At 38.0% G+C, this 19,486-nt stretch overlaps 3 protein-coding genes across 4 annotated transcripts in view; 1 reads left to right on the top strand and 2 right to left on the bottom strand.

The window, feature by feature from the left end:
- Positions 1 to 2,616, bottom strand: part of LOC141762160 (SLIT-ROBO Rho GTPase-activating protein 1-like) — a 65,504-nt gene extending 62,888 nt beyond the window's left edge. Inside the window, exon 1 of the mRNA XM_074626102.1 lies at positions 2,107 to 2,616. The gene's annotated coding sequence lies outside the window, so the exon portion shown is untranslated. The remainder of the gene's footprint in view (positions 1 to 2,106) is intronic.
- A 478-nt stretch (positions 2,617 to 3,094) lies between these two features.
- cwf19l1 (CWF19 like cell cycle control factor 1) lies at positions 3,095 to 9,036 on the bottom strand. The gene is made up of 14 exons (XM_074626099.1): positions 8,880 to 9,036; positions 7,580 to 7,664; positions 7,409 to 7,493; positions 6,939 to 7,040; positions 6,631 to 6,845; positions 6,331 to 6,446; positions 6,128 to 6,212; positions 5,833 to 5,976; positions 5,240 to 5,393; positions 4,920 to 4,999; positions 4,608 to 4,817; positions 4,389 to 4,508; positions 4,168 to 4,265; positions 3,095 to 3,664 (listed from the first exon to the last, which is right to left on the bottom strand). The coding sequence occupies exons 1-14, from the start codon at positions 8,900 to 8,902 to the stop codon at positions 3,520 to 3,522; spliced, it is 1,662 nt and encodes a 553-aa protein (XP_074482200.1). The 5' UTR covers positions 8,903 to 9,036; the 3' UTR covers positions 3,095 to 3,519.
- A 1,069-nt stretch (positions 9,037 to 10,105) lies between these two features.
- dmtf1 (cyclin D binding myb-like transcription factor 1) lies at positions 10,106 to 18,521 on the top strand. 2 transcript variants are annotated; one of them, XM_074625534.1, is made up of 17 exons: positions 10,106 to 10,241; positions 11,926 to 12,044; positions 12,756 to 12,851; positions 13,014 to 13,099; positions 13,427 to 13,538; positions 13,878 to 13,954; positions 14,033 to 14,190; positions 14,280 to 14,312; positions 14,412 to 14,521; positions 14,959 to 15,187; positions 15,265 to 15,416; positions 15,500 to 15,694; positions 15,853 to 15,929; positions 17,243 to 17,431; positions 17,515 to 17,724; positions 17,898 to 18,003; positions 18,095 to 18,521. In XM_074625534.1, the coding sequence occupies exons 2-17, from the start codon at positions 11,936 to 11,938 to the stop codon at positions 18,127 to 18,129; spliced, it is 1,974 nt and encodes a 657-aa protein (XP_074481635.1). In that variant the 5' UTR covers positions 10,106 to 10,241; positions 11,926 to 11,935; the 3' UTR covers positions 18,130 to 18,521. The 2 variants fall into 2 exon arrangements, with proteins under 2 accessions (XP_074481635.1, XP_074481634.1); XM_074625533.1 differs by having other exon boundaries at positions 15,847 to 15,929.
- The last annotated feature ends 965 nt before the right edge of the window (positions 18,522 to 19,486 follow it).

The following is a 19,486-nucleotide window of genomic DNA, read 5'->3' as shown; positions in this document are numbered from 1 at the left end:
ATTTCAACAACATCCACTGTCATGTAATTAAAATCCAGTTTCAAATCAATTCAGATTTGGAACATGACGGGAGTCGATGAAGAGGTCTTAAGTTCATCTGAGAGGGTTGGTTACCACTATAGAGAAATCACTTTGTTGCACTTATTTCCATTAAAAACCCATCCAGAGATCCAGCAGAGTTCAAGGTTCCTCTATAAACACCACACAGGTGTTCAAAACCTGAAATGCTTTGCTTTATTTTGAGTGTTTTATTCATTATCCCTGACAAATTGATGTACGTATATGAATGTATTTGGGAGGATCATAAATATTCGTATAGGATAAACTTTATATAACTTTTCAGAGGAGTTAATAGGCAGGTGATCCATAGAAGTAACTACATCAGAATGTGCAGGTGCATTGTGGCTCATGGAGCGACACTTAATCATTTTAATGCGTTTTCCATAAGAGCTATCGTATGTGTTCGGCCTGCTAACAGATAGAAAAGAGAGAGAGGCTGCTTTTTGGTTCTTGTTTTTTTACACTAAACACAACAACACAGAAAGCTGGATCAGAAATGTTAAATAAAATAATCAGCTGAAGACATGTTTCTGTGCAGAAAAACATGTACAGTAAACTTGAGGTCGTAGCTTATGCATTCAAAACATAAATAACAACTATAACATTTAGATTTATGAGCAGAGAGCACAGATAAAATGCAGTACAATGATGAATCACGGGGCATTTTAAAAGCAAAAGCATATAAAACCAATAAAAAAAAGCAATATATATGTACACCTGGAAGTTATATTACAAAAATACAATAAAAAGATAAAATTATATATATTAAACACTGACAACCGTTGTCACCTCATGCATTTAAATGAGGAATTTAGCATAAAACTCTCTTCATAAAAACAGCCATAATGTTATTTTCCTCCTCTCATTTTGATGATATGTCTCCCTCTGGTGCCAAGACTAAGAACAAATATCGATCGGTTTCTGCTCATGCATATTCTGCATAAGACATATGTGCAAATATTTGCATTAATATTGCATTATATATGACAAATAACCACAGTGCAAATAACTAAATACAAAATGCTGAGAAGTGGGATCTATTAAGAGTATTAAATATAAATGCCAGAATGGTATAAATAAGAATATTTCTAAATTTTTATGATCTACATTATGCATTTTCTCTGTACATATGGAAACTGACAGTGGTGGAAGAAGTATTCAGATCCTTTACTTCAATAAAAGTACTAATACCACACTGTGAAAATACTCCACTTGTAAAGTAAAAAGTATTGATGTTGCAGTTATTTAACTTTTAATAAAATTCAAGTTTTTGGGGATGAAATACTAATCTGAAAGTAACTAAAGCTGTCAGACAAATGTAGTGGAGTAAAAAGTACAATATTTACCTCTGAGATGTAGTGTAGGAGTCAAAAGAGCAGAAAATGGAAATATTTAAAGGTCCCATATTGTAAAAAAGTGATTTTTTTCACGTTTTTTTTTATTATAAAGCAGGCTTAAGTCCCATATAAATACTGTGAAAGTATCGAAACACTCAATCCATAGGGAAATACACACAGCCCGTATTCAGAAATTCTGCATTTGAAACGAATATACAATATTTAGACCCTTTACACAATTTTAAACGTAAACATTCTAAATGTGTCCCAGTTTATTTCCTGTTGAAGTGTATGTGAATGTCATCAGCTGACAGGATGTACACATGGACCCAAGCTGTTGCCTAGCAACGCAATTCTGTTGCAATTCCGTCAAAATGCGCCAAAACGGAGCGTTTAAGACAGAGCATAAATACAGGTATATTCAGACAGACAGTATGAGGAAAATAAAGTTGTTTTTTTTAACATTACAGCATGCAAACATGTTCTAGTAAAAACACAAAATACAAGTATGAACCTGAAAATGAGCACAATATGGGTCCTTTAAATACCAACTTTACACAGTACATGAGTAAATCTACTTAGTTACATTTCACCACACAGGTGTGTGGCATTTGTAGGTGGTAAATGGTGGGACAACAACCACTTTGCATACATGCAAAAGCAGAAAAAGTTTCTCACAGGTGATAATCAGACTTGAGCACATAGTTACCTGTTCTCCTCAGTTCACTGCTCGAGTCCCTGTTTGTGTGACATTAGCCACGTTTGCCCAATTTCACCGCGTTTTCCTGACGTTGTCCTGCTGCTTTCATGTTTAGTAATATATATATAACAGTATCCCGCGGCTGGTGAGGCGTCCGAGGTGTTTAATCTCAAGTTTTTCTTTAAAAAACGACTTTTAAAGTAGTGCTATAGAAGATAATCCACATCGTTTCTATGGTGACCGAAGTTACTCTTAAACGTCTTTAACCGCCAAACTAACGGCTAACAGCTACTAGCCAATCAGACAACAGCACTTTGGGAAACAGCCAATCAAATTGCAGAGAGGTTGTGCGCATGCGTAGTTATGTTTTCCCCCACACTGGCAGCACTTGACATTGCAATCAAAGAGTATAAACAAAGAGTATATAAACAAAGAGATGAACCTCATTTTTTCCCAGATTTTGCACTGTTACTATAGAAATATTATATTTGGCTGCTATGATTACATTGACAAAGACAGTAATGCATTTTTTTCTTATTAATTTAAGCAATAAAACAATGAATGTATGCAATATCTTTAATGTTTTTAAGTGAAATTATTGTCAAACTCTCGCGTGGTCTTTTTTGAAAGATAATTTTTATAATCCAGAAATATAATATGATTCTGAAGCGGGCCATTTTGCATAATAATTACTTTTACTTTTGGCACTTTAAGTATATTTTGATGCTAATACTTTTCATTTTTCTTAAGTAACATTTTGAATGCAGGACTTTTACTTGTAAGAGTATTTTTACACAGTGGTATTACTACAGACCCAAAGCTGTATTTTTAATTATTAGAATTGTTACAAATGTCAAAGGCATTTAAAAAGGAGACTTTCTTCAGCCAATATTTTCATCTGACGCAAAATCTTTAACACTAAAATGTGTCAAGATCATTGATGTAAATTAATGTATCTATATCTGAATTACACAATAAAGTAAACATGACACCAGAAACCCCAAAATAAGAGTTTAATTATAGTTCATTTACAAAATACATTTAAAAACATTTTCCCCAGAGCTGAGCACTGAATTTCAAGGCCGAAAAAATAAATGAAAATTTTCAGAAAACTTTAAACTGAGGCTTTTTTATTATCCTTACTTATAAAACTCAATAGTCTGCTGCAAATATCTAAGTTCCCTCCATCACGTTTAACAGCAACAACGGTCAAATATCAATAAAAAGAAAACATTGGTATAAAAGCACCAAAACCTGATTTAAAGGAATAGTTTTCCAAGAGTTAGATGAGAAGATGGATACCACTCTCATGACTGAGAGTTGTGTCGTTCTTCTCATCTAACGCCATCCTCCGCCACCAGACAGCAAATAAGCGAACTATTCCTTTAACAGGGAGATTTTGAGTGTGTGTGTGTGGTTGTGTTAGTCTTCCCAGGCGAAGTCGTACGGCTTGAAGTCGTCCCTCAGCTGTTTGCAGCTCTCCTCCTCCTCCTCTCTGCTCTGTTTACACTCCCTCCAGTCAGCTCGAGTCGGGATGTTCAGCACCGCCTCGCTGGCCAGAACCTCCCTACACACACAAACACATGCTGATAAGACTGATAATACTGGAGCATTGCTCATAAGGTAGCAGATTAAATAAACATTTTGGTAAATAGGCACCATTAAAAGTATGCCGAATTATCTACTAGCAGCTCCTGTTTGCATGGATGTTCAGACAACTATCACTGGATTACTGCGATACTGAAGACAACTTTAAAACGTGATCATTCTCAGAAAATGGCAGACAAATATGCCTTTAAGGTACATTTTGAAAAGATAAAAAATGTGCGATTAACTATTTTAATCGTTTGACAGCCCTATTAGGAATATAATATGATTCATATTTGGCTCAAAAGACAATAATAACTGCCTGTAAATGTTACCGGTGGCCCCGGATTTTTGATAGTAAAAGTAATTTTACATTTAAGGTTGTATTTTTGTTTGTCTGTCACAGTTTTATTTAAACCTCTAAATCATCCGTTACTGAGGATGTAGAGGTTCATGTTCACAATTGAATGCCGACTGTTTTACCTTCCAAACTGCAGAGGGAAATGTTTCTGGATGCGATAGTAGAGTTTGTCCCCCGAGTCCAACTCCACGTAGAAGTACGGAGTCCCTGGATGAGCAATCTGAACACACACACACACATTAATACTATTAAAAGCTTTTATATTTACTACATCGTGTTCAGATGAATATGAAAACTAAAAACAACCTCCTGCAGTATGTGTGATCCAGGTGTGTGTGTGTACCTGTTTGAGGTCGCTGTGTTGAGGGATCTCCATCAGCTCCATCTGTTGCTCCTGAGCCTGGACCATGAATGCCTCCTTGATGTCCTCCGTGGCGCAGCGGTCCAGCGGCACCGGGACGACCTGAACAATTACAAGACGTGGTACAGCCCGACCCTCCAATGAGTCATCATTTGTATGTAATATTTTGTGGTTGACTGTGTAACTTCTGTGTGTTTGTACCTGCAGCTGCAGATGTTGGCTCTTGTAGTTCCTCTCAAACAGCACACAGCGCTCTCCTCGGCTCTTGTAGAAGCTCTTCAGGGCCGTCTTGTACTTCTCCATCTCCTCCACCACCTCTGAGCTCAGATCCACCACCGACTGGTAGTGACCGATGGGGAGGATCAGCATGTGCTGGGGAGTCAGGCTGCCTTTAGCCATAGCCAGGTAACACTACGGGACAAAACCACTCTGGTTAATGTGTGTTCGTTACCTTCCCAGTGCTCTATATGTCTGGATGTATATTTGTAATGATCAATGGTATAATAAACTCACATGTGTTCCTATGCTGATGACCAGGTGTTTCTCCACCTGAGGACTGGCCAGACAGAACCAGCACGGACCAGTGGGCTGAGCTACACACAATAAAAAAAATGTAATATTAAAACACAAGTCACAACCGCTCTTCTCATTTCTCTCGTCTTTTCAGCACCCGTGACGTATAAAAGAGACGTGACACATTAGGCCACGTTGTGGATTGAATTAATAGTAATGCTACTGTAGGTATGTACTGTTAACTTAAGACTTTAATACTACAATGTCTACTACTATGAAAACAGATGTTGGTGATGTTTTTCCGGACTGGTTGGACTCACGGTGCCGGCGGGGCTGTTTGTTTTGTCCGTCTCCTCGGTCATTCTGCTGGTCTTGTCCTCGCCCGTCTCCGTCAGAATATCTCTTCCTACCACGCCCACGAAAACCCCCGCCCTGCTTCGTGCTCAGGTCAAAGAAGAACTGACTGGCCGGCTCCTGCACAGACGACGGGAAGGAGTTTTTCAAAATACATTTAGCACCTTTAAATGAGTAAGTGGCAGCCTTGATGAGAGCTGGTTAGGGAAGGAGCTTCAGTGCTTCCTTTCCTTATCTCCTTCAGCCTACGAAAGGTAAGTTTAATTGTAAAGCACCTTTCAGAGGCAATTCAACCTCTCACTCCCCCCTTTCAAAATAAAAGCCCCATAGAATAACTTAACCGGATGTTCAGGATGAGGGTTCTCATTCAACTCTCACTGTATGTCAACAGGAAACTAGGGATGGACCTAGTTTTTCAAAATAAAAAGGCCCAGAAGGTAACGTTCTTAACAGGGAATTTAGAAATTTAGAAAAACAGTTATTATATACAGTTACTAGTTGCCCTAGATTTAATATAATAAACATTTAGCTAATGTTAACACAACCACACACTCCGTACCTCCTCCTCTGTGGTGCTGAAGCTCGGCTTCTGTTTGTCTTTCGTGGGGCATCTGTAGGGGTTTTCTGTCACGTCCTGCGGCTGCTTCACCAGCTCCGATGAATCCATGGTCTTCATGGGGATTATGTTGAAGGCGTACAAATACTGCAGCAGTGACAGATAGACAAACAGTTCAGGATGTGATGCTGTTAATGTATGACACAGGTTGTCAAAGTCTGACTCTATGGAGTGTTATTAGAGCCATGTCCTGGTATTTTGACCGAGATAAAGACAGACAGGTGACACACACACACACCTTCTTCTTGGCTGGGTTGTTGACGGCTGCCAGAGCGAGGAAGCGGCTGACGTGCTGAGCATTTTCCTGGAGGATAAGATGATTCCTGAAACACACGTGCAGTATTGTTAACAAATACCACAACGGCGAAAGGTAAAAGTACTCATTCAGCAGAAAAACGTTGTTTGCTGAACCACATTGAGGTGAACAGAGAGTCAGTCTACCTGTATGGGAGTCTTTCATAGTGAGCGCCCTCTAGTGCAGCAAAGTGGTATCGTGGTTTCAGTTTGTCGGCGAGGTTGGCGACGGATCCGCTCCCACAGAACTTTGTGTTCACTTCCTGCAACACATTGAGACACATGAAAACAGGAAACTGCAGCTAACAAAACAATCTCACTACAAGGCCCATTTAGTAGCTGTTCTGGAGCTTTCAACTATATCATGCAGTCTTCCTCAGCAGATAAAGTTTGCGAAGCTGGCAAGGAAATGTTGACGTTCAAATTTCTATATTGAGGCCTTGTTACCGGGTTGTTTCCGTAGTGCCACACTCCGCGGGGCCACTGTGACGTCAGCAGGATGTCGACTCCTCTGAACTTGGAGCTGCTGGTCAGCGGCGCCACGAGGGCCGACAGGTCTTTGGATGTGAAGCAGTGAGCCGGGGCCGGTTCCTGCATCGCCTCCCTACCGCTGACATAGGCGATCTGTAGTCCCGACACGCCTGTGAACACGCCGCGCCGACCTGAACCACACACAGAGAACAACATGTCTAATGATGGGAACTGAAAGCTCTGGGTTCGTCCAAGTTCCCTGAGAATCAGAGTAGAGTACTCACCCAGATACGTGATGTTGTCAGCCAGCTCGCTGCCGTCAGCGCCGGGGAAACTCTTCACCGTCTCCTGACTCGCTGCTCCCAGGATGTAAGTGTGGATGGGAGCTGAGGAGGCACAAAAGACACAAAAGATTAATCGATTAGTTGTCAACTATTAAATTAATCGAGAAAATAATCGACAATGAAAATAATCGTTATTTTGCAGCTAAATTGGACCATTAATTGGTTGATTAAACATCTGAAAATAGTGAAAAAAGCCTGTTTCAACGTCCTAAAGCCAGCGGTGACGTCTCTAAATGACTTGTTTCCACCAACTAACAGTCCAAAATCCAAATAAATCAGTTTATAGTGATATAAAATGTGTGTATACAAAATTAATCTTTAAGCAAAACAGCAGCCGATCTAATTTAGTAAATGTAGTTCATTCCATGAGTGGAAACAGGTGTGACAGTTGTTTATCCAGATGTTGGTACCTTTCTTGGCTCCAGTTTTGTACTGCTGCCACTCTGCTTCGGCCTCCGGCGTCGTCCCAAAAAACTCTCCGACACACAGCAGCAGCTGCCAGAAAATAACACCAAACATCAGAATAAGATCAATTATGTTTCTGCAACTTTAAAAACTTAAATCATCTCACGCTGACTCACGTCAAACTGTCCGGCCTTCTTCTGGATGGTCTGGACTCGGTTGAACAGAGCGGTCAGTCTGCCTTCAACATCTCCACATGCCAAGCTGCAAACAGACACTCTTTAATACTTTGTTTTAATATCAACAACACATCACGGGACATGAACAGTAAGAAGTAAACATATAGTCACTCGTCTAAAAATAAACACAATATTCCTTTAAAGAAGCATTTCAGACTCCAAATAACTCATTTTAGTTTCAAATTGTCAGAAATCCACCCCAAAACTCATCCCTCTGTTCTCTCAAAACACTTGTGCGTTTTTTTTACAGCCTAAATAAAACTTTAATGGTGTCTTGTTCATGTACAGGTGGATATTAAAGACAACATTTCAATTCGGGAGACATAACATGACCCATACGTGCCCTTTACATCAGTAATATTGCAGAAGAGACTGTTAAAAATGAATATAGTGCAGAAGAGACTGTTAAAAGTGAATATAGTGCAGAACAGGACTGTTAAAAGTGAATATAGTGCAGAACAGGACTGTTAAAAGTGAATATAGTGCAGAAGAGACTGTTAAAAATGAATATAGTGCAGAAGAGACTGTTAAAAGTGAATATAGTGCAGAACAGGACTGTTAAAAGTGAATATAGTGCAGAAGAGACTGTTAAAAGTGAGTATAGTGCAGAAGAGACTGTTAAAAAGTGAATATAGTGCAGAAGAGACTGTTAAAAAGTGAATATAGTGCAGAAGAGACTGTTAAAAGTGAGTATAGTGCAGAAGAGACTGTTAAAAAGTGAATATAGTGCAGGGTAACTCCAGTAGCTTAGTCTATGAAAGTGCACAGTGTGCATTATTATCTGTCCTGCAGACCGTCCTCCTTTAAATTGCTTTAAATTGGTATAATCTTTTACAATTCAGGTCTTTTGGTGGAGTATATGTATGCCGAATTCTTCAGTCCCCATTATAGATATCATCTATGCTTCTATATCACGTGTTATGTTGCATATAAAGGTGCTGAGAGTAATGCAATCTTAAATTATCTAAATTTTGAATGAGGTTTGGTGTCGTTTTGTATCAGATTTATTGAGCAAAATAGAACAACTTGACCCACTAAACCTTTAGAAATAAGAAACCTTTTAATGTCCAGCATATCCAAAAGCATTACATATCTATGATATAATTATGTATAATCAAACAGACACTTTGTAACATCCTGGTAAAGATACAATAAAAACAATAAAACAGCACTTATTAAACATTTAACAAGATAAAACCACATTAAAATAATTAATAAGTATTTGTAAAGTCAAACTTACACTCTCACTGGTTGTTCGGTCATGTTTCTAGCTAAATATTAGTAATATAATATAATATTAGCAGTAAAATCAGTTAAAAATGTGTTGATTTGGATTTTGCAGCTTCCACGTTTGGTGCGTCGCTAACAGTGGTCCGACGGAAATAACAGCGGAACCATTTCCGTCTCAACAAATCACAAATAATTTACCTACAAAATGTAGCTGCAAGATATATTTTTTAAAATAGTAACATTTATTTAGTGTTAATGTTTATTTTTTTATATCTACTTTACATTATTTCAGTCAATCTAAAAAAAATAAAATAAATCATGTTGTTACCCGGACAGGTTTTAGAGCGGAGACGGTGGTTGCCAGGTTTGATTCTTAACACGTAAATTGAATATAAAGACACTTTCAAATAGCAACCTAAGGTCCACTTACTATATTTTTGAAGAGCTTTCAACCACATCTAAGTATTCATCAGTGAGCTTCATTTAAGATTATTTTCAATTTAATAAAACACATTTATATTATTTTTTCCATTAATTTGTTACTGTATGTTATGAGATATGATATATATATATCTATCTATATATATATATAAATATATATATAGATATATATATAGGATATAATCCCAGTCAGAAATACTTTAATGTATATACATTTTCATACATTTCTGATGCTTTTGTCCAATTATTTAAATATAAATACCATGGCTAACGCACATAAAATCCTTGATCACTCATACATTTTATTTTCAGAATTTTATTTTGTCTATTCATATATTGAAAACAGGAAAAAAATAACACATATTTAAGGTGTAATATGCACTCAAGTTATTCTATTCTATAGATTCAATAAATTACATAAACAAAGTTAATTTAGTTTGTATTTTTTAACATACTACTACTATTACTACTACTACTAACATCTAAGTCAATAGACTGGACCTGGACTTATTTCTACCGTCAGCTGCTATATACAATACTGACTCAACTCAACTGTAACTCAACTGTGCAATGCTCTGTCAATAATATTGCATTTATACTGTGCATCTCAAGAAATACTTAATTCTTGTGTGGGGTATGTTATGTTTGTTAAAGTAAATCCTGTATTGAACATATTGCATAATAATGCTGATGTTTGTATACCAAAAAAAACCAATAAAGACATTGTTAAAAAAAAAATTGTTTTATTTGTTTTCGACAGACAAACAGAATAACCTACAACCCCTGCAGTTGTACGGATACTCCTCGTATCTGGCAACCCCGCCTGGCCCTCGTTACAGCTGATCCTCTTCATCCTGGTACTTTCTTCATCTTCATCCTGGTACTTTTCTTCATCCTGGTAACTCACAAGTCCCCGGACCAAAAACAGGAAGTAAGTAGCCAAATCAAAAGCAAAAATTCACTTTCTGTTTGCTAGTCTGGAGCCGGAGGAGCTCAGAGAAAGCTCAAAGAGAGCAAAGACAGAAACACCACAGAGACGCCATAAGCTGCAGCTTGTCTACTAACATGGCGTCAGGGAGACTGTCTGTCTGTCTGTCTGTCTGCTGCAGACATAATATAACAGTGTTGTTGTCAAACTAGAATGCATTTGTTTGGTTTTTGGAGTTTGCATCACGTAAAGTCATGCATTCATCTCTGTGCTAAATGCTAAGTTTGCAGCAGTGTCCCAAATAGCAATGCATGGGACCTCACACCAGACTCCATTGAAAAAAGGACAAATTCTACATCCACTTGCTGATTGCTAAACAATAAATAACTATTTTTTTTTTAACTTTAAGTAAAACCTTTTAAGAGTGATCCTGCCTGCAATTCGGCGTACATACTTTCCAAGAAGCACAACACATTTTTTGGAGTTTGGTGTGAATATAAGCAAGAGAATGAACAAACAATAAATACATTTTTATTGTTTTGGGTATTCCTGTCATGACATCATAGAGTGACATTAATTTAGCTTTAATTTAGTGTATTTGTTAAGGGACTTTGGTATGAATTGCTTTAAATTGGTATATTTGTGAAGGGCAAATAGAGATGCATGGGACCTCACGCCAGACTCCATATAAAAATAGACAAATTCTACATCCACTTGCTGATTGCTAAACAATAAACACACTATTTATTTTAATTTGAAGTAAAAACCTTTTAAGAGTGATCCTGCCTGCAATTCGGCGTGCCTACTGTCCAAGAAGCACAACACATTTTTTGCACAATATCTACTGGCATTGCTGCGTTATCTACAGTATTTTGTGTCCCTAATAGCTGATGCATGGGACCTCACGCCAAACTCCATTAAAAAAAAGACAAATTCTACATTCACTTGCTGATTGCTAAACAATAAATACACTATCTATTTAAACTTTAAGTATAATCTTTTAAGAGTGATCCTGCCTGCAATTCGGCATACATACTGTTCAGAAAGCACAACACATTTTTGCTCAATATCTACTGGCAGTGCTGCGTATCTACAGTGGAGGGCGGCAGCGAGCAGCTTATAAATATATAGTTTTACTTGAAATAACTTCATTATTTATGGATCACTTCTCACCCGAGTTTATAGATCCCAACTCATGATGAATAAAACGTCACAAGTACTCATGTGGGAGTTGAATGCTTGTGCTGATATGCAATTTTGCTTTAAATTAGTGTATTTGTGAAGGGAGTTTGGTGTGAATTGCTTTAAATTAGTGTATTTGTGAAGGGAATTTGGTGTGAATTTAAGCAAGAGAATGAACAAACAATAAATAAAGATTTTTATTGTTTTGGGTATTCCTGTCATGACATTATAGAGTGACATTTTCCCCTTGATTCAAGTTTAAACACCCTTTTGAATCAGTATATATATTCAGCCATTATTCACAAAAATACTGCAACCTACGTGTACACTCAGATAATCTAATACTTCAGTACTGTGCATGTCCAAACATTTTATAATGTTGATAAATATTTATTCCTAAAATTAAATTAAAGCACACATCACTAACATAAATGCCTTAAAATTGAATAAATATCCCATTTTTAAGAATTGAATGAAACAGCAGTCGGTGTATTTTATCCATCAGCAGGTGCACGATGAGCTCAGCAGCGGAGGACGAGGACGCTGCTGCGTTAGACACCGTCAAGTCCGTCACGCTCACTCAGGACAGTGATGGAAGCATCATACTGCACTGTCCTCCCAACGGTGGGTGAACACACATATTTATTTAGTTTTTGGTCTTTCTCTTTGCTTTTATTTTTTTTATGTATTTATTTTATCTTCCTTTTATTTAATTAATTAATTAATGTATTGTCCCTTCCTTTTCTTCCTTTTATTCTATTACTTAATTTATTTTTTCTTCCTTTTATTTAATAAATACATTTATTAATTTATTTTATTTTCCTTTTATTTAATTAATTACTTAATTTATTTATTTTTCACCTTTGGATTTTATTGATTTATTTTCGCTTCCTTTTTCTTCCCTTTACTTCATTTATTTATTTTCTCTTCCTTTTATTTAATTAATTAATGTATCTTTTTTAATTTTATTTATTTTCTCCTTGTATTTTATTTATTTATTTTGTCTTCCTTTTCTTTCTTTATATGTTATTTTTTCTTCCTTTTATTTTAATTATATATTTATTTTCTCTTCCTTTTCTTCCATTTATTTTCTTTCCCCCTCACATAAAAATATTGCTTTTGGATTTATGATTATATTACGGCATGTTCTCTGGCTTATTCATTGATTGTATGATGAAAAGATTCTGTATCTTGGAGAACAGAGTACATGTACGGTCTGAGTTAGCCAATAAGATTAATCGATAATGAAAATAATCGTTATTTGCAACTTTAGCTTTATGTAAACAAGCATGTGAATGTGTGTAAATAACATTTGTTTATTGTGTGTGTTTGTAGACGAGGACTCAGAGCCCCTTCAGAAGAAACTGCGTCTCTCTTCGGAAGAACAGGAAGACTCGGACACGCCTCAGTTCTCCGTGGTCACCTTACCGAGTGAGACACACACGTTGTTTCACTGACATGACGTTTAATCTCGACATCAATTAAAGCTTCAGTTTCTTCATAATTATAAAGAACTCCTATAAACTAATGAGGCTTTAGTTGATGTTCTACCTTGTAGCTGTAACAGCGTTTTCTCTCTCTCTTCCTCCTCAGTGTCGGAGAGCGACGAAGGCTTTGAGGTGACGATGACGGCCACAGCGGACGGCGATCTCTCTGAGGAAGGAGTCGCTCAGATTCAGGTGCAGATAAAGCTCCTACTTTTTTCTGCTTCCACCTCTTTCTTCACTTTTTAAAGAGATCATTTTATTAACCATTTACCTTTTTCATGCAATGGTGTTGTCCACCTGCCTCTCATATGTGACGCAATGACACACACCAGACCTTGTTCAAAAATTTGAATAAATTAAGCTGGAAACAGCGATTTGTTTTTGCATTTTTGAAAACAAATCAAAAATAGTTTTTGCATAAATTCCTTATATGACAATTTGATGATCAAAATTGTTGTTGATTAATTTTCTGTTGACTTACAGTCCTGATATTTCACCATGCTTTGGTGGTTTGTGTAGATTCTGCAGGAGGATGAGGACTCTCTCTTGCCCGATCAGAAGACCGAGGTGTCACCTGTCAGTCAGGCCTGGTTCACTACGAAAGAAGACAAAGACACGCTGGCGAACAAAGGTACACACCAGGTCATCCTTACCATAAGAACACTACTTTAGGGGCAACAAAATTCAGACTTTAATCTCAGAGGACATTTAAATTTTATCTTTATTGTAAATTTGCCACTTTAATCTAAGAAAATCGTTTTTTTTAAAACGTTTTTTCACGCAAATTTTTAAATTTTTTTCTCACAAATTTATGACTTTATAATCTCAGAGGATATTCTATTTTTTTCTTGTAAATATGTGATTTTATTTCTTGTAGATTTGCCACTTTAGTCTCACAAAATATGAATGTTTTTTCTCATAAATTGGCCACTTTAATCTTAGAATATACAATTTCTTCCACTGTATGTAGGTCACAAGTGGAAACAGGGCATGTGGTCTAAAGAGGAGATCGACATCCTGATGAGCAACATCGATGGATATGTAAAGGTACGTTACTTCCTCTCTTTATTGCTGTCCTGTACATGTCTTACAGATTTTATATGACTTCCTCTGTGTGTGTTTCAGGGCCGAGGCATCGAGGACCCGGCCGAGATCATTTTTGAGATGTCCAAAGAAGAGAGGAAGGATTTCTACCGCTCCGTGGCGTTGGGGTTAAACAGGCCGCTGTTCGCCGTCTACAGACGAGTTCTACGAATGTACGACAACCGCAACCACGTCGGGAAGTGAGTTTACGAGGGAAAGATGGCGGAAAACACAACGAAACTTTATTTTCTCACCTTGAATATTAATTTGTTTTATTTCCCCCCCGCAGGTATACGCCTGATGAGATAGAGAAGCTAAAAGTGTGAGTAAAACCTTTGTGTCTGCTACTGCATTCATTTTAAATATATACTAGTATATTGTTTATACATATATATATTGTTTATATCTGGTGTGTGTTCAGGTTGAGGGGGAAACACGCGAATGACTGGGCGACTATCGGAGCGGCTCTGGGTCGCAGCGCCTCCTCCGTCAAAGACCGCTGCCGACTGATGAAGGACACCTGCAACACAGGTACAGACGAGTGTGTACTCAAGTACACGCTGGGGGAACTTTACTGGAGTATTTTCTTCTCATGCCACATTTTACTCCTACTCCACTACATCTCAGAGGGAAATATTGTACTTTTTACTCAACTACATTTATCTGACAGCTTTAGTTACTTTACAAATTAAGTTTTTTGCACACAAAACATATGAAGAGTTTATAAAATAAAATTTATGATTTTGATCTCATAAATTTGTCACTTTAATCTCATAGAAGATTCAAGTTTTTTTCTCAGAAATGTGATTTTTTTCTCGTACATTTGCCACTTTAATCTCTCTCCAGCGGACCCAGCAATACGGCCTGGGCCTCAAGCAGCGTGGTGTCGGCTGAGCAGCGAGGCAAAGCTCTGCTCCTGGCCGAAGGAACTTTATTTTTCATATAAAATGTTATCTTTTTTTAAACAGGTAAATGGAGCGAAGAGGAGGAGCGACGTCTCGCCGAGGTCGTGTACGAGATGGCGGGCGTGTCGCCGGGGTTGGCGGTCACAGGAGGCGTTTCCTGGGCGACGGTCGCCGATCAGGTTCGCACTCGCTCAGAGAAACAGTGTCGGTCGAAATGGTTGAACTACCTGAACTGGAAACACAGCGGCGGAACAGAGTGGATGAAGGAGGACGACCTCAACCTCATACGCAGGTACGCAGTCGTGTGTGTGTTAGAATCAATCCACATTATTAACTACACAAATTAAAGAGTTAAACGGCGTGTTTCAGGATATCGGAGCTGGAGGTGGAGGATGAGAATGAAATCAAGTGGGAGGATCTAGCAGGCGGGTGGAGCAGCGTGCGGTCGCCTCAGTGGTTGCGATCCAAGTGGTGGAGCATCAAGAGACAAGTAGCCAATCACAAGGAGATCCCCTTCAACGGTACGCACACCTGTGAAAGGTGTAGTTACATTTGAAGCTAATCATTTGTTCGTTCAAACCTGAGTGTATGTTTGTGTCCTCAGTCCTCCTGAAGGGTCTCCAGGAGCTCATGGCTTCCTCCTCCGCAGCATCCGGACCAGGCAGTCCCTCCTCATCCTCCTCCTCGCTCCAGATCCGACTCACCCGATTGGATGAGAGCGGCGGCGGCAGCCCGGCCCCCAGCTCTGTGGCGGCGCTGCAGATTCCCGTACAGATCCCGCTGCAGATCACACACCTGGGTGAGTCGTGTTTTAGAATGACAATTTAATGTTAAAGTGTCATTCTATGCTGATGATACAGACTTTTATAACAACGTAGACTCCAGCGGTGTCTGACTGACCTTTTCGTCCTGTATGTCCCTGATTCCTGACTCTTAATGTTTCTCTGGAAGCTTCAGATTCTTCAGCAGCAGCCAGCGACAGTGAAACCATCACTCTGAACACTGGAGCCCTGCAGACCTTCGAGATCCTGCCTGTAAGTACAACACATATTTACACCGTATAAATATACTGTTAAACCAGCTTTGCAGCAGTATTCTTCAGACTTTATGAATTTGACAAGTATAGATGGTTTGTAGATACCTCTGTGTGGTAATAATATATAATAAAACTTAGGACGAGGGTTACTGCTCACATCTGCAAGAGCGTATTAGAGATTTGTTAGGTTTTTTTGGGCCAACAGGAAGTCAGTCATCTTGGATTTCGTGCGTTAATTTAAAATTTACAAACACATGTTTGAGGACTTTAGGATGCGAGTGAGTTGCTAGATTTACGAGCCCAATGTGGCATTATACTTGCTCACTACAAGTGAGCAATCCTTATTGTTGAGCCGTGCCTGACGAACCTGCTCAACAGATTCAGGTTTTATTCAAATCAAACCATGTCACTAATCTTTCTGACTTAATGTGGTCAACACCGTAGAGTGTGAATAATTCACATCAAAACCAATAAATAACAGACAATAAGTTTGTCTTTACAGCCTCTTTTCCCACGAGTGAAAACGGGACACACCCAAACTCCGGCACTCACGTCGATTAGATCACTCACCCAGTAACGTTGTTGTTTTTCGTTCTTAACTTCGTCACCAGTAGCTGCAGTTTTGACTTCATGAATGTAATGGGGCACTAAATGACATACTGATATCCTTTTAGTCATGATTATAGGTGACGAAAGTACAATATCTGAAATTACAGACACCAGAAGCTAATAAAAAAAAGTGCAGTGCATTTCTTTTACCTGTAGTCTCTTCACCACCAATGCTTACACCTCGGTCTGGGTGTAGGAATGACACCGACAACAGAGAGGTGACAGTGGAGGAGGTTCAGAGGTGTTTTCAGTTTATCTGGCTGATTAGATCTCTGCTCACTGTAATTTATTGACATCTTCCTGAGTCTCCTGTCAGCTTTCATTGCACCTGTTTGGGCATTCTTATCATTCTTGTTGGTAGATGGAGATTCCACCCTCAACCTGAGCAGAGGTCTAATCAGCCAGAATAACTGAAAACACTTCAGAGGACAAACAGGTTCAGCTTATACAGAGTTTGAACAAAATGTTCAGATGTACAACAAAAAAACAACAAATGAGTTATTAGAGTTAACATCTTCCAGTCTCTTAGAGTTGGTACTAAATGTGATTACTACATTATGAAAATGCCAAGAAAAAAAAATTAAATTTACGAGCAAAATCTCACAAATTTACGAGAAAAATGTGGATATTGTCTGAGATTAAAGTTTTAAATTTACGAGAATAAACTTGAATATTCACATCACTGCTCTGTTTTCCCTCCAGTCCTTCCACCTGCAGCCCACCGGCACCCCGGGGACCTACTACCTCCAGACGACGTCCAGTCAGGGCCTGCCACTCAGTCTCTCCACGAGTCAGGGCCTTCCGCTCAGCTTAGCCAATAACAGCACGGTTACCCTGACGACGGGCTCCTCGCCCTCATCACATGAACACATCATCCTCCACAGCCTGTCGGTCAGTTTTACACGTTAACGTTCGTGATAATAAAGTGTTTGTTTGGAACAACGCGCCTCATTCTCATGTTTTTCCCTTCTCAGACCGACGGCCTCTGCTCCGGCGACGGCGTCATCATCCAGACGGTCACCGCTGACCCCGCCTCCTCAGACTCTCTCAGCCAATCACAGCTGGTGGTGGAGACAGAGGGGCGGAGCCAGGACGACCGCCTCGACGCCACGAGTCTCCTGGAGGGATCCGAGAACGTCGTCACGGAAACTCAGGAGCCAATAAGCGACGGCTTCACTGACAAGGTTGATCCAGCATTATTAATATTGAGGATTTATTTACATGTTCCAAAATAATATAGCTATAAACAATACATATGTAAAAGGATTTTCAAATTAAAAGCATCATAATAAACAACAGATTTACCTCAAATGATTATTAGAGATAATAATAATGTGTGTGTGTGTCTGTGTCTCAGGAGCTGAGCTCACTGTCTGTTGAGGGTCCAGTAGTGCATTCTGGGATAACATCTGGCAGCGCCGTGCTGATTGTGTCTCCTCCCAACATCAGCAGCACACTGACAGGTAACACACACAAACACACACCTATTAAACTGACCTTTACGGCTAAATATCGCTTGACATTTTTCACATCGTTCTCGGTCTCTATCCTCAGATCCGATCCTGGAGAACCAGGACGGCTCCGACTGAGCTGGACCTCCATCGTGGACTACACTGATTAAAGGACGGACTACAGGAGGAGGCTGCTTCCTGTCTCCTTCCTGGTGAAGCTGCTGCAGGATGACAACAAAGCCTGCGTCTGTCTGCTGTTTTAAAACCAGGATGTGAACATTTAAACAGACCTGGTTGGTTGTAAATTAAACTGAACTTTTAATTGTGAAGTGTGAATGAGTTTAAAGCTTCATACTGAACCCCTGGATGAGATGTGAACGGAGACGTCCTGCAGCGCCAAAGAGACTCTAAAGACTGAAGGATGCGACTGAACTGCCCCTTTAAAATAAACACACATATATAATAAAATAAATATGTTAAGAATTGAATGATTTTGTCATGTAATTATGAAAATAAACTATTTCAATTGGTTTTCACTTTCATTTAAATGATGATGAGGTTGTGTGGTGCTACAGAAGCTCATTTCTTTTCTCTGAACTTTGAGATGTAAAAATAAAATGTATGAAGGAAAGAATACAGAAATAAGTTTGGGTAAATAAAAAAGGGGTGAAATGCAAAGAGAAAACTGCAAAAATAAATACAAACATGAAAAATAAATAAATAAATGCATGAATAAATACAAATATTTTAAAAATGTATAAAAACGAATACATAAATAAAAGGGAAAATTAAACGAGTAAATAAATAAGGGAATTAACACAAAGATAAATAAGCAAATTAAAACATTTATTTTATGTTTATTTTTACTCTTCTGTTTAATGTTCCCTTTTATTTATTCATGTATTTATTTTTATTAATCTTTACATTTATTTATACATTTTAAAAATCTATTTTGGCATTTACTTTTTATATTTATTTTTAAATGCATGCATTTATTTATGTATTCATGCATTTCTTTATTTCTTTCTGCATGATTTTCCCTTTGCATTTCACCTTTTATCAAAAATAAAGAATAAGTACAGAAATAAATAAAAATGGAAATTAAGCAGAAGGGTAAATAAATAAGGGAATTATTATTATTACTACGTCAAAGGTAAATGTACTTTTTACTACATTTATTGACAGCTTTAGTTAAGCTACTTTACAGATTAAATTTCACATAAAAAAAACATGCTTATACTTTTTGGTGCTTAAAGTACACTTTTGTGTGACTTTTTTTATAATTTTTTACTAAGTATTTCATAATGTTGTCTTACAAAATTTATATTTGGACTTACCTTAAGTATTTTTATAGCTATAACTTACTTTTCATACAGATCAAAGATCAAACACACACAACAACTAAAGGATGAATTAAAAATGATAACATTTAAGTTAGGAGCTGATCATTAACACATAGCAATCTGTCAGTTTCTTTGTTATTTTAATGAAACGT

The sequence above is a fragment of the Sebastes fasciatus genome, chromosome 23 (assembly GCF_043250625.1).
Source record: "Sebastes fasciatus isolate fSebFas1 chromosome 23, fSebFas1.pri, whole genome shotgun sequence".
Taxonomy (NCBI): domain Eukaryota; kingdom Metazoa; phylum Chordata; class Actinopteri; order Perciformes; family Sebastidae; genus Sebastes; species Sebastes fasciatus.
This window is presented reverse-complemented; position numbering and strand designations above follow the sequence as displayed.